We start from the raw sequence: 14,915 nt of genomic DNA, 5'->3' as shown, positions 1-14,915 counted from the left end.
GTACCTTGTAAAAAGGAAAAAGACAGCTTACCGCAAGAGCATGACGCTGTGCACTGAACCCGCGATCCTCAGTAGCGGATGCGGGAGCCACGGCGCCCTTGAAAAGCACCTTCCAGGCATCTTCGTACGTCGTGTCGAAGAGCCTGCTCAGAGTTTGGTGCCGCGCCGAGTCGAACTCCCACAGGTTGAAAGCCCGTTGTTGACACGGGAGGATCAAGCGGATGAGCATAACCTGGACTACGTTGACAAGTTTAAGCTTCCTGTCCACCAGGGTTTTGATGCATGTTTGGAGTCCGGTCAGCTCTCCTTTTTTACCCCACGACAGGCCCGTCTCTTTCCAGGACGTGAGCCGTGTTGGGGGTCCGGACCGGAACTCAGGGGGTGCGACCCATTCGGCGTCGCGCAGTTCGGTGATGTAAAACCACCCCGATTGCCACCCCTTCAGGGTCTCCACAAAGGAGCCCTCGAGCCATAGGACGTTGGCCATCTTGCCCACCATGGCTCCTCCGCACTCCGCCTGGTTGCCACGCACCACCTTTGGCTTAACGTTGAAGGTCTTGAGCCATAGGCCGAAATGGGGGCGGATGCGAAGGAAAGCCTCGCACACGACGATAAATGCCAAGATGTTGAGGACAAAATTCGGGGCCAGATCGTGGGAATCTAGGCTGTAGTAGAACATGAGCCCCGGGACAAATGGATGCAGAGGGAAGACCAGTCCGTGGAGGAAATGGGGGAGGAATACTACCCTCTCATGGGGCCTGGGAGTGGGGATGAGCTGCCCCGTTTCGGGAAGCCGGTGTGCGATGTCGCTAGCCAGGTATCCGGCCTTCCTCAGCTTTTTGATGTGTCCCTCCGTGATGGAGGAGACCATCCACTTGCCTCCCGCTCTGGACATGGATGGAGAAGGTTGAGGTGAGGAGTGCGGACTTGGGCGCTGGAGCTCGAGTGCGCAAGAATGGATAGGCGAGGGAGGAAGAGGGCGTAGGTGAAAAGGTGGATCCTTATCCCCTTATATGGGTGGATGCAACTACATGTCCCCACCAGCCTGGTAAAACTCGCTTGTCTCCCAAGCGCCGTAATCAAAGGCGCGGTTGGGTTACCCACGCCCGTATTGATGAGAATCCCGGAATAAGGGGACACGATCTCTTCTTTAAAAAGACGTGCCAAGGAAACCGCCTCGCATAACGCGCTGAGATGGGACAGTAAAACGGTTCGAATAAAAGCTTGGCCGTGGTGTGATGTCACACTACGGAGTGCGTCAGTAGATTAGATTTGTGTAAATATTATTCTCTCTATGGCAATATGTGGAAACTTATTTTGCAGAGCCGAACACTACTTTTGTGTTCAAAATCTTCTATGAAGTACTTGGAGGAGGAACCCGCCTTGCAATGCCGAAGACAATTTGCGCGCCGGACTCGTCATCATTGAAGCCTGGTTCAGGGGCTATCGAGGGAGTCCTGGATTAGGGGGTGTCCGGATGGCCGGACTATACCTTCAGCCGGACTCCAGGACTATGAAGATACAAGATTGAAGACTCCGTCCCGTGTCCGGAAGGGACTTTTCCTTGGCGTGGAAGGCAAGCTTGGCGATACGGATATGAAGATCTCCTACCATTGTATCCGACTCTATGTAACCCTAACCCTATCCGGTGTCTATATAAACTGGAGGGTTTTAGTCCGTAGGACAACATACACATCAACAATCATACCGTAGGCTAGCTTCTAGGGTTTAGCCTCTCTGATCTCGTGGTAGATCAACTCTTGTAATACCCATACCATCAATATTAATCAAGCAGGACGTAGGGTTTTACCTCCATCGAGAGGGCCCGAACCTGGGTAAAACTTCGTGTCCCCTGCCTCCTGTTACCATCCGGCCTAGACGCACAGTTCGGGACCCCCTACCCGAGATCCGCCGGTTTTGACACCGACAGTGGGGCACCTGTCTGAGGGGCTTGGGAGCCCGCAGCCGCCCTCTCCGGTAACCTCGGCTGACCCTTTGAGGGACTCAGTGCCAGGCTTTACTAGGGAGGAGGTTATCGCTTTTGGCGGGATCCCAGACCCCATCTCCATGGGAAGACGGATGAGTGCTCGCATCCACGAGCTCCCGGAGGTGGATGATATGCAGCAGCGGTGTGCTATGAGGGCGGCCAAGCTTCAGGATGCTGCATTATCTTCTGGTATGTCCGTCAACATCTCTAATTCTTTATTGCATTTTTCTAATGAGGAGATTATAAATAATGCAAACCAATTAGGAGTTTCACTAGGTGCTACGGATAGTGAGATTACCAATTCGGTGAATGATCTGTTAGATTTGGAGGCAGAGCGTGCCTTAGAGACTATTCGTAATCTTGCAGTGGTTAAACCAATGAATGATGATGAGATTGGTGCGTTAGGGGTTAGTGTGCTCGATAATCTGTGTGCGGATCTAGCACCCCCAATCATGAGTTTGAGGACGATGATGTGCCCCTAGAGAATGATACTTGTAGTTTAATTGAACCCGGTTATAAGGACCGAGCGCCAGAGCCTAGTAAACCAAAGCGCAAGTGGAAACGGAAGATCTATCCCGATTCCACGGTTCGTAGGAGTGCTAGGATTCGGACCACTAAAAAATTCCATGATGAAATATGAAAGGAATCTTTTGGAATAGCAGAGGTCTAAAGGACTTGGCTAAAAGAAGGTTCCTTGCTGAGGCATCCTTAGAGCAGCGTTTAGATTTCATTGCTCTATCGGAGACTGGTAGAGATAACTTTGCACCCCAGTTTCTTTCCTCTCTTGTGGGTGGTATTGATTTCGATTGGCACTGCCTCCCTCCGTGAGGAAGATCGGGTGGTATCTTAGTCGGTGTGAGATGCGATTTGCTTGAAGTCCGAAGTGTAGTGATGGGCGACTTCGCGGTGAAGTTTCGAGTCAGGTCTAAGATAGATGGTTTCAACTGGGCTTTGGTGGCGGTCTATGGTGCCGCACAGCCCGAGCTTAAACCGGAGTTTCTAGCGGACCTTGTTCGAATCTGTGGGTCAGAACAGCTTCCAATTTTAGTTGGAGGTGATTTCAATATCATTAGGAGGAGAGAGGAGAAGAACAATGATAACTTTGATGGAAGATGGTCGTTTATGTTCAATACCATTATTGAAAGCCTGGATCTGATGGAGATAGAGCTTTATGGTAGAAAGTTTACCTGGGCTGATGCTCTGCCAAACCCGACTTACGAAAAACTTGATCGAGTTCTCGCGAGTGTGGAGTGGGAACAAAAGTTCCCTCTGGTTACGGTGCAAGCTCTATCGAGGGGAATATCCGATCACACACCCTTGTTCGTAGACTCAGGGGAGCCGAACCACGTGGGTAACAAGAACACCTTCTCTTTCGAGATGTCATGGTTCGAACGCGAGGGGTTCTTGGACTTGATTGCCAGGGAATGGGATAGAGGTGCAGGAGGTAGGACTGCGATCGAGCGTTGGCAGAATAAGATTAGGCATTTGAGAAGTTTCTTACGAGGTTGGGCTAAGCACCTCAGTGGTGTGTATAAGATTGAAAAGGATAGACTCCTTTCTCTTATACAGGCTCTGGACATAAAGGTCGAATCCACGATTTTACTGCCAGCTGAGCTTCAGGTTAAAACTCAGGCGGAGAAGAGGTTGAAAGAACTGCTCCGCGAAGAAGAATTGAAGTGGGCTTTGCGTGCTAAAGTCCGCAAAGTGGTCCAAGGGGACGCGAATACTCAATTCTTTCATTTGATAGCTAATGGTAAGCACAGAAAGAAGCGTATCTTTCAGCTTGAACAAGATGAGGGCACTATTTTAGGACAAGATAACCTAAAAATATATATTACCGAGTATTATAAGCAGTTATTTGGACCTCCGGAGGATAATTGTGTGTCCCTCGACGAGTCCAGGACTGAGGATGTGCCTCAGTTATCGGCTACCGAAAATGATATTCTGGTTGCCCCGTTCTTAGAGAAGGAGGTGTTTGATGCTATTGCATAGATGAAAAACAATAAGGCTCCCGGTCCGGATGGATTCCTGACCGAGTTCTATAAAAAGTGCTGGCACATTATTAAGGGGGATTTGCTACCTATGTTCCATGATCTGTTCTCTGGACAGCTTCACTTATTTCACTTGAATTTTGGAACTATCACACTGCTTCCTAAGAAAACAGATGCTGTGAGGATTGAGCAATTCAGGCCGATCTGCCTCCTCAATGTTAGTTTCAAAATTTTCACCAAGGTTGGGACTAATAGGCTCACACAGATTACGCATTCTGTGGTGCAACAGTCCCAAACTGCTTTCATGCCCGACAGAAATATCCTTGAAGGGGTGGTCGTCCTGCATGAAACGCTCCATGAAATCCATTCCAAAAAATTAGATGGAGTAATTTTTAAGGTGGATTTCAAGAAAGCGTACGATAAGGTCAAATGGACATTCCTCCAACAGTCATTGCATATGAAAGGTTTTGATGAAGCCTGGCGCCGACAGGTGGAATCATTTACGCAAAAAGGTAGTGTGGGAATTAAAGTTAATGATGACATAGGTCATTACTTCCAGACACATAAAGGCCTAAGACAAGGAGATCCGATGTCTCCTATCCTGTTTAACATTGTGGTGGATATGTTAGCAATTCTGATAGGAAGGGCTAAGGAAAATGGTCAAGTAGGTGGATTGGTACCTCATCTTGTTGATGGAGGTGTATCCATCCTTCAGTATGCTGATGATACAATTATCTTTATGGAGCATGACTTGGCCAAGGCGATAAATATGAAGCTTGTGTTATGCCTATTTGAACAATTGACCGGGTTAAAGATTAACTTTCATAAGAGCGAGCTGTTCTGTTTTGGTCAAGCCAAAGACGAACAAGAGGCTTATAGGCAATTGTTTGGGTGCGAGTTGGGAGAGTTACCCTTCTCTTACCTAGGTATTCCAATCTACCATCGTAGGCTGACAAACAGAGAGTGGAAGTGCATCGAGGACCGATTTGAGAAGAAACTGAGTTGCTGGAAGGGTAAGCTCATGTCATACGGAGGCCGATTAATCCTGATAAATTCGGTGCTCACCAGTATGCCTATGTTTCTCCTATCGTTCTTTGAGGTCCCAGTTGGTGTTAGGAAGAGACTGGACTTCTATCGATCGCGTTTCTTTTGGCAGGGTGATGAGCTTAAAAGAAAATATCGGCTTGCTAAATGGGATATCATATGTAGACCGAAAGACCAAGGGGGTCTCGGTATTGAGAATCTAGAAGTTAAGAACATATGCCTTCTTAGCAAGTGGCTGTGGAAGCTCTCAACGGAGAATGATGCCATGTGGGCTCAAATCCTTCACAGCAAGTACCTCCAGACAAAAACTTTGTCCCAGGTTACAGTCAGGTCGACCGATTCACCTTTCTGGAAAGGACTGATGAAAGTTAAACAATCTTTGTTTAATAGGATAAAGTTTGTTATTGGAAACGGCACTAGTACACGTTTCTGGGAGGATACTTGGCTTGGTGACACACCCTTGGCCATCCAATATCTGTCTTTGTACCGTATTGTTCAACGACGTGAGGTGTTCGTCGCATCGGTATTTCAATCTATCCCCCTTAATATTCAGTTCCGACGGACGCTAGCGGGCAATCGTTGGGAAGAATGGCTCCGTCTAGTTAGGAGACTGATGGAGGTCCAGGTTTCTCAACAACCCGATGAATTACGCTGGAAACTGACTAAGTCTGGAGTATTCACAGTTAAATCAATGTATATTGATGTTATAAATTCGAACTCCATTCCTACCTCCAAGCATGTTTGGGATGTCAAAGTTCCACCGAATTCTGTTAACACATTATTTTGGACATGGCTTAATGGGATTGAGCCTGACTTAGCGAGACACATTCGGGTTGGTGTTTGCGCTTTGATGTGGACTATCTGGACTTGCAGAAATGATTTGGTTTTTAACAGAATATCATGTATCCACTTTTTGCAGGTTATATTCCAAACTACGGCACTGATCCGTTCGTGGTCAGTACTCACCCCGACGGAGGCCAGGGAGCATTTGGTTACTGGATCTTTACGCTGGGAGATGGTAGCTCGGGATATCTTCAACCGGTTTGGATGGCGGTCATGTAATAGGATAGGCATTTAGTTTACCTACCTAGTTTTAGCCAGCCGGTTGTGGCATCTTTTCATGGCTAGTTGGTGTTTATAGCCCGTTTTGGCTCTAAGCTTTCTTTACTTTTTCATTACTTTTGGAGACCTTGGAACCATGTTCGCATTGCTTTATTTGGTTAATAAGATGGCCGTATGCATCACTCTGATGCAGAGGCCGGGGAGTCCCCCTTTTCAAAAAAAAGATAAGTAGAAAGTAGGGAATCTCCTTTGTCCGAGGACCTAAACATAGGTAAATCTCTCCTTATGTGTACATCCGGATCATCCACGCGCGTGCTACCCGAAATTGTTAGAAGGGAGAGGGGATTTGGTGGAATAGTCATTGTATTGCTTGAGCCTCATGGCATATATATAGGAGTACATGATCTACTTGGAGTACAAGACAAGCCAGAATATTTCCTAGTCTAACCTAGGTTTCCTAATACAATCACGTTACTCAACATCCCCCGCAGTCACAAGCGACGCAGACGGTGAGACTGAAGAAGAATCCGAAGGCAAGCCGATGGACACCCCCCCACACACAGTCGTAACGGTCGACGCATCGCAGAGTCGTGGCTGGAGTGAAAACCGACAAGGTTTGTCAAGCAAGGCGGTAGCCCTTTGTGCCATTTGTCAATGTAGCCGAGAGCGTAGGGTGGTGTAGCCATGGTCGAGGTAGCCGTGAGAAGAATGCTGTGGTCGATGTCGAGTTGGGGTAGCCGGTGTTGAGGAAGTCGCCGTGGAGCCGCGGGCGCAAGGGGGCGCCGAGTTAGCATGGGCATAGTGGCGTCGAAGTAGTGGTGCGCCGGAAAGGAGATGTTGTTGACGACACGTCGCGGCGGGTTTGCCAATCCCGGGGACACATCATAGACAAAGGCACACACAGGTGTTGCTAGCACCGGGCATGCGTAGACGGACGAAGACGAAGTTGACAGAGCGCCGCACCAGGCTTGCTAGGCCCGGGGACACGTCGTGGATGAAGGCACGCGGCGGTGTTGCTAACACCGGGCACGCGGAGACTGGGACCTACACGAGCTATACGCCATGTCAAAGACGTCGGAGAGGCCAGCAGAGAAAAACTCGACGACAATTGTGGCGTCCATCGGCGCGGGGCTGATGTCACCAACGGTGGTCGGAGTAGACAAAGTGGTCGGGATAGATGACGGCGACGCTGGCGACGGGCTGGTGCTGGACGAAGATGAAGGAGGTGGACGGGCGGCGGCTACGTGGGTAGCGGCGGCGGCGACCAAAGAAGAGCGGCGGCGGCAGCTAGGTTAGGAGCGCAATGGCAGTGCTCGAAGTTGGCGAAGAACCCGACAACATGACGGAGACCGGCGCGGACGGTGGCGTTCCTGCGCCAAGGGAGGCGGCACGACGCATACCACACGAAGTCAGTGTTGGAAATATGCCCTAGAGGCAATAATAAATTAGTTATTATTATATTTCCTTGTTCATGATAATCGTTTATTGTCCATGCTAGAATTGTATTGATAGGAAACTCAGATACATGTGTAGATACATAGACAACACCATGTCCCTAGTAAGCCTCTAGTTGACTAGCTCGTTGATCAATAGATGGTTATGGTTTCCTAACCATGGACATTGGATGTCATTGATAACGGGATCACATCATTAGGAGAATGATGTGATGGACAAAGACCCAATCCTAAGCCTAGCACAAGATCATGTAGTTCGTATGCTAAAGCTTTTCTAATGTCAAGTATCATTTCCTTAGACCATGAGATTGTGCAACTCCCGGATACCATAGGAGTGCTTTGGGTGTGCCAAACGTCACAACGTAACTGGGTGGCTATAAAGGTACACTACAGGTATCTCCGAAAGTGTCTGTTGGGTTGGCACGAATCGAGACTGGGATTTGTCACTCCGTGTAAATGGAGAGGTATCTCTGGGCCCACTCGGTAGGACATCATCATAATGTGCACAATGTGATCAAGGAGTTGATCATGGGATGATGTGTTACGGAACGAGTAAAGAGACTTGCCGGTAACAAGATTGAACAAGGTATCGGGATACCGACGATCGAATCTCGGGCAAGTATCGTACCGCTAGACAAAGGGAATTGTATACGGGATTGATTAAGTCCTTGACATCGTGGTTCATCCGATGAGATCATCGTGGAACATGTGGGAGCCAACATGGGTATCCAGATCTTGCTGTTGGTTATTGACCGGAGAGTCATCTCGGTCATGTCTGCATGTCTCCCGAACCCGTAGGGTCTACACACTTAAGGTTTGGTGACGCTAGGGTTATAGAGATATTAGTATGCGGTAACCCAAAAGTTGTTCGGAGTGATGGGGAACGTTGCAGAAAACAAAAATTTTCCTACTCGTTTCACCAAGATCATCTAGGAGTTCATCTAGCAACGAGTCATTGGATGCATCTACATACCTCTGTAGATCGCGCACGGAAGCGTTCAAAAGAACGGTGATGATGTAGTCGAACACGACGTGATCCAAATCACCGATGACCAAGCGCCGAACGGACGGCACCTCCGCGTTCAACACACGTACGGGACGGGAGACGTCTCCTCCTTCTTGATCCAGCAAGGGAGAAGGAGAGGTTGAGGAAGATCCGGCAGCACGACGGCGTGGTGGTGGATGCAGGGCGTCACAGTAGCAGGGCTTCGCCTATACTACGAGGAAGAGAGACGTAACGGGGAGAGAGGGAGGCGCCAGGGGCTGGGTATCAAGTCCCTCCTCTCCCCCACTATATATAGGGGTGCCAGGGGGGGCGCCGGCCCTAGTAGATGGCATCTACTAGGGGGGGGGCGGCGGCCTAGGGTGGGGGGCTTGCCCCCCAAGCAAGGGGCGCCCCCTCTAGGGTTTCCCCTCAACCCTAGCCGCATGGGCCCTTGGGGTTTGGCGCCCCAGCCCACTATGGGCTGGGTTCCCTCCCACTTCAGCCCATGGGGCCCTCCGGGATAGGTGGCCCCACCCGGTGGACCCCCGGGACCCTTCCGGTGGTCCCGGTACAATACCGGTGACCCCGAAACTTGTCCCGATGGCCGAAACAGCACTTCCCATATATAATTCTTTACCTCCGGACCATTCCGGAACTCCTCGTGACGTCCGGGATCTCATCCGGGACCCCGAACAACATTCGGGTTACTGCATATACATATCTTCACAACCCTAGCGTCACCGAACCTTAAGTGTCTAGACCCTACGGGTTCGGGAGACAAGCAGACATGACCGAGACGACTCTTCGGTCAATAACCAACAGCGGGATCTGGATACCCATGTTGGCTCCCACATGCTCCACGATGATCTCATCGGATGAACCACGATGTCAAGGATTCAATCAACCCCGTATGCAATTCCCTTTGTCAATCGATATGTTACTTGCCCGAGATTCGATCGTCGGTATCCCAATACCTCGTTCAATCTCGTTACCGGCAAGTCACTTTACTCGTACCGTAATGCATGATCCCGTGACCAGACACTTGGTCACTTTGAGCTCATTATGATGATGCATTACCGAGTGGGCCCAGTGATACCTCTCCGTCATACGGAGTGACAAATCCCAGTCTTGATCCATGTCAACCCAACAGATACTTTCGGAGATACCCGTAGTCTACCTTTATAGTCACCCAGTTACGTTGTGACGTTTGGTAGACCCAAAGCACTCCTACGGTATCCGGGAGTTACACGATCTCATGGTCTAAGGAAAAGATACTTTGACATTGGAAAACTCTAGCAAACGAACTATACGATCTTGTGCTATGTTTAGGATTGGGTCTTGTCCATCCCATCATTCTCCTAATGATGTGATCTCGTTATCAATGACATCCAATGTCCATAGTCAGGAAACCATGACTATCTGTTGATCAACGAGCTAGTCAACTAGAGGCTCACTAGGGACATGTTGGTGTCTGTTATTCACACATGTATTACGATTTCCGGATAACACAATTATAGCATGAATAAAGACAATTATCATGAACAAGGAAATATAATAATAATGCTTTTATTATTGCCTCTAGGGCATATTTCCAACAGTCTCCCACTTGCACTAGAGTCAATAATCTAGTTAAATTGTGATGAATCGAACACCCATGGAATTCTGGTGTTGATCATGTTTTGCTCTAGTGAGAGGTTTAGTCAACGGATCTGCTACATTTAGGTCTGTATGTACTTTACAAATCTCTATGTCTCCATCTTGAACATTTTCACGAATGGAGTTGAAGCGACGCTTGATGTGCCTTGTCTTCTTGTGAAACCTGGGCTCCTTGGCAAGAGCAATAGCTCCAGTGTTGTCACAGAAGAGCTTGATCGGCCCCGACACATTGGGTATGACTCCTAGGTCGGTGATGAACTCCTTCACCCATATTGCTTCATGTGCTGCCTCCGAGGCTGCCATGTACTCCGCTTCACATGTAGATCCCGCCACGACGCTTTGCTTGCAACTGCACCAGCTTACTGCCCCACCATTCAAAATATACACGTATCCGGTTTGTGACTTAGAGTCATCCAGATCTGTGTCGAAGCTAGCGTCGACGTAACCCTTTACGACGAGCTCTTCGTCACCTCCATAAACGAGAAACATTTCCTTAGTCCTTTTCAGGTACTTCAGGATATTCTTGACCGCTGTCCAGTGTTCCTTGCCGGGATTACTTTGGTACCTTCCTACCAAACTTACGGCAAGGTTTACATCAGGTCTGGTACACAGCATGGCATACATAATAGAACCTATGGCTGATGCATAGGGGATGACGCTCATCTCTTCTATATCTTCTGCCGTGGTCGGACATTGAGCTGAGCTCAATTTCATACCTTGTAACACAGGCAAGAACCCCTTCTTGGATTGATCCATATTGAACTTCTTCAATATCTTATCAAGGTATGTGCTTTGTGAAAGACCTATGAGGCGTCTCGATCTATCTCTATAGATTTTGATGCCTAATATATAAGCAGCTTCTCCAAGGTCCTTCATTGAAAAACTCTTATTCAAGTAGGCCTTGATGCTGTCCAAGAGTTCTATATCATTTCCCATCAAAAGTATGTCATCTACATATAATATGAGAAATGCTACAGAGCTCCCACTCACTTTCTTGTAAACACAGGCTTCTCCATAAGTCTGCATAAACCCAAACGCTTTGATCATCTCATCAAAGCGAATGTTCCAACTCCGAGATGCTTGCACCAGCCCATAAATCGAGCGTTGGAGCTTGCACACCTTGTCAGCATTCTTAGGATCGACAAAACCTTCCGGCTGCATCATATACAATTCTTCCTTAAGGAAACCATTAAGGAATGCCGTTTTGACGTCCATTTGCCAAATTTCATAATCATAAAATGCGGCAATTGCTAACATGATTCGGACGGACTTCAGCTTCGCTACCGGTGAGAAAGTCTCATCGTAGTCAACCCCTTGAACTTGTCGATAACCCTTAGCGACAAGTCGAGCTTTATAGATGGTCACATTACCATCCGCGTCTGTCTTCTTCTTAAAGATCCATTTATTTTCTATGGCTCGCCGTTCAACGGGCAAGTCAGTCAAAGTCCATACTTCGTTTTCATACATGGATCCTATCTCGGATTTCATGTCTTCTAGCCATTTGTCGGAATCCGGGCCCGCCATCGCTTCTTCATAGTTCGAAGGTTCACCGTTGTCTAACAACATGATTTCTAAGACAGGGTTGCCGTACCACTCTGGTGCGGAACGTGTCCTTGTGGACCTTCGAATTTCAGTAGGAGCTTGATCAGAAGTATCTTGATCATTATCATTAACTTCCTCTCTAGTCGGTGCAGGCACCTCAGGAACATTTTCTTGAGTTGCGCCATTTACCGGTTCAAGAGGTAATACCTCATCAAGCTCTACTTTCCTCCCACTTACTTCTCTTGAGAGAAACTCTTTCTCTAGAAAGGACCCATTCTTGGCAACAAAGACCTTACCTTCGGATCTGAGGTAGAAGGTGTACCCAATAGTTTCTTTTGGGTATCCTATGAAGACGCATTTTTCCGACTTGGGTTCGAGCTTTTCAGGTTGAAGTTTCTTGACATAAGCATCGCATCCCCAAACTTTTAGAAACGACAGCTTAGGTTTCTTTCCAAACCATAATTCATACGGTGTCGTCTCAACGGATTTCGACGGAGCCCTATTTAAAGTGAATGCGGCAGTCTCTAAAGCATAGCCCCAAAAAGATAGCGGTAAATCAGTAAGAGACATCATAGACCGCACCATATCCAATAGAGTGCGATTACGACGTTCGGATACACCGTTACGCTGAGGTGTTCCAGGCGGTGTGAGTTGTGAAACTATTCCATATTTTCTTAAGTGTGCACCAAATTCGTGACTCAAGTATTCTCCTCCACGATCTGATCGTAGAAACTTGATTTTCCTGTCACGTTGATTTTCAACCTCACTCTGAAATTCCTTGAACTTTTCAAAGGTTTCAGACTTGTGTTTCATTAAGTAGACATACCCATATCTACTCAAGTCATCAGTGAGGGTGAGAACATAACGATAGCCACCGCGAGCCTCAACACTCATTGGACCGCACACATCAGTATGTATGATTTCCAATAAGTCGGTTGCTCGCTCCATTGTTCCTGAGAACGGAGTCTTGGTCATCTTACCCATGAGGCATGGTTCGCACGTGTCAAATGATTCATAATCAAGAGACTCTAAGAGTCCATCTGCATGGAGCTTCTTCATGCGTTTGACACCTATGTGACCAAGGCGGCAGTGCCACAAGTATGTGGGACTATCATTATCAACCTTACATCTTTTGGTACTCACATTATGAACATGTTTAGTAATACGCCCGAGATTCATTAAGAATAAACCATTCACCATAGGAGCATGACCATAAAACATATCTCTCATATAAATGGAACAACCATTATTCTCAGATTTAAATGAGTAGCCATCTCGAATTAAACGAGATCCCGATACAATGTTCATGCTCAAAGCTGGCACTAAATAACAATTATTAAGGTTTAAAACTAATCCCGTAGGTAAATGCAGAGGCAGCGTGCTGACGGCGATCACATCAACCTTGGAACCATTCCCGACGCGCATCGTCACCTCGTCCTTTGCCAGTCTCCGTTTATTCCGCAGCTCCTGCTGTGAGTTACAAATATGAGCAACGGCACCGGTATCAAATACCCAGGAGTCACTACGAGTACTGGTAAGGTACACATCAATTACATGTATATCAAATATACCTTTGGTGTTGCCGGCCTTCTTGTCTGCTAAGTATTTGGGGCAGTTCCGTTTCCAGTGACCCTTCCCTTTGCAATAAAAGCACTCTGTCTCAGGCTTGGGTCCATTCTTTGGCTTCTTCCCGGCAGCTTGCTTGCCAGGCGCGGCAACCTCCTTGCCGTCCTTCTTGAAGTTCTTTTTACCCTTGCCTTTCTTGAACTTAGTGGTTTTATTGACCATCAACACTTGATGTTCCTTCTTGACTTCTACCTCCGCTGATTTCAGCATTGAGAACAACTCAGGAATGGTCTTTTGCATCCCCTGCATGTTGAAGTTCATCACAAAGCTCTTGTAGCTTGGTGGAAGCGACTGGAGGATTCTGTCAATGACCGCATCATCCAGGAGATTAACTCCCAGCTGAGACAAGCGGTTGTGTAACCCAGACATAGTGAGTATGTGCTCACTGACAGAACTGTTTTCCTCCATCTTACAGCTGAAGAACTTGTCGGAGACTTCATATCTCTCGATCCGGGCATGAGCTTGAAAAACCATTTTCAGCTCTTCGAACATCTCATATGCTCCATGTCTCTCAAAACGCTTTTGGAGCCCCGGCTCTAGGCTGTAAAGCATGCCGCACTGAACGAGGGAGTAGTCGTCAACACGTGTCTGCCAAGCGTTCATAACGTCTTGGTTCTGTGGGACGGGTGGATCACCTAGCGGTGCTTGTAGGACATAATCTTTCTTGGCAGCTATGAGGATGATCCTCAGGTTCCGGACCCAGTCCGTATAGTTGCTGCCATCGTCTTTCAGCTTGGTTTTCTCTAGGAACGCGTTGAAGTTGAGGACTACGTTGGCCATTTGATCTACAAGACATATTGCAAAGATTTTAGACTAAGTTCATGATAATTAAGTTCATCTAATCAAATTATTAATGAACTCCCACTTAGATTAGACATCCCTCTAGTCATCTAAGTATTGCATGATCCGAGTTGACTAGGCCGTGTCCGATCATCACGTGAGACGGACTAGTCAACGTCGGTGAACATCTTCATGTTGATCGTATCTTCTATACGACTCATGCTCGACCTTTCGATCTTCTGTGTTCTGAGGCCATGTCTGTACATGCTAGGCTCGTCAAGTTAACCCTAAGTGTTTTGCATGTGTTCCGAGGCCATGTCTGTACATGCTAGGCTCGTCAACACCCGTTGTATGTGAACGTAAGGATCCATCACACCCGATCATCACGGCGTGCTTAGAAACGACGAACTTTATGAACGGTGCACAGTTAGGGGAGAACACTTCTTGAAATTGTTATGAGGGATCATCTTATTTACTACCATCGTTCTAAGTAAACAAGACGCAAAACATGATAAACATCACATGTAATCAAACAATTAACGTGACATGATATGGCCAATATCACATAGCTCCTTTGATCTCCATCTTGGGGCTCCATGGTCATCTTGTCACCGGCTTGACACCATGATCTCCATCATCGTGTCTCCATGAAGTTGCTCGCCAACTATTACTTCTACTACTATGGCTAACGCGTTTAGCAATAAAGTAAAGTAATTTACATGGCGTTTCTCGATGACACGCAGGTCATATAAAAGAATAAAGACAACTCCTATGGCTCCTGCCGGTTG

General features: G+C 47.6%; 1 protein-coding gene across 1 annotated transcript; it reads left to right on the top strand.

Moving 5' to 3' along the window:
• The first annotated feature begins 751 nt into the window (after positions 1-751).
• LOC147987589 (uncharacterized) lies at positions 752-6,149 on the top strand. Its single transcript, XM_087540381.1, has 3 exons — positions 752-764; positions 1,931-2,176; positions 5,942-6,149. Exons 1-3 carry the CDS (start codon positions 752-754, stop codon positions 6,082-6,084), a joined length of 402 nt encoding a protein of 133 aa, XP_087396507.1. The 3' UTR covers positions 6,085-6,149.
• The last annotated feature ends 8,766 nt before the right edge of the window (positions 6,150-14,915 follow it).

Source organism: Triticum urartu, chromosome 2A (assembly GCF_056163025.1).
Source record: "Triticum urartu cultivar PI428250 chromosome 2A, HENAU_Tu73, whole genome shotgun sequence".
Lineage (NCBI taxonomy): Eukaryota > Viridiplantae > Streptophyta > Magnoliopsida > Poales > Poaceae > Triticum > Triticum urartu.
The sequence above is the reverse complement of the archived record's forward strand: the minus strand, read 5'-3'. Positions and strand labels throughout refer to the sequence as shown.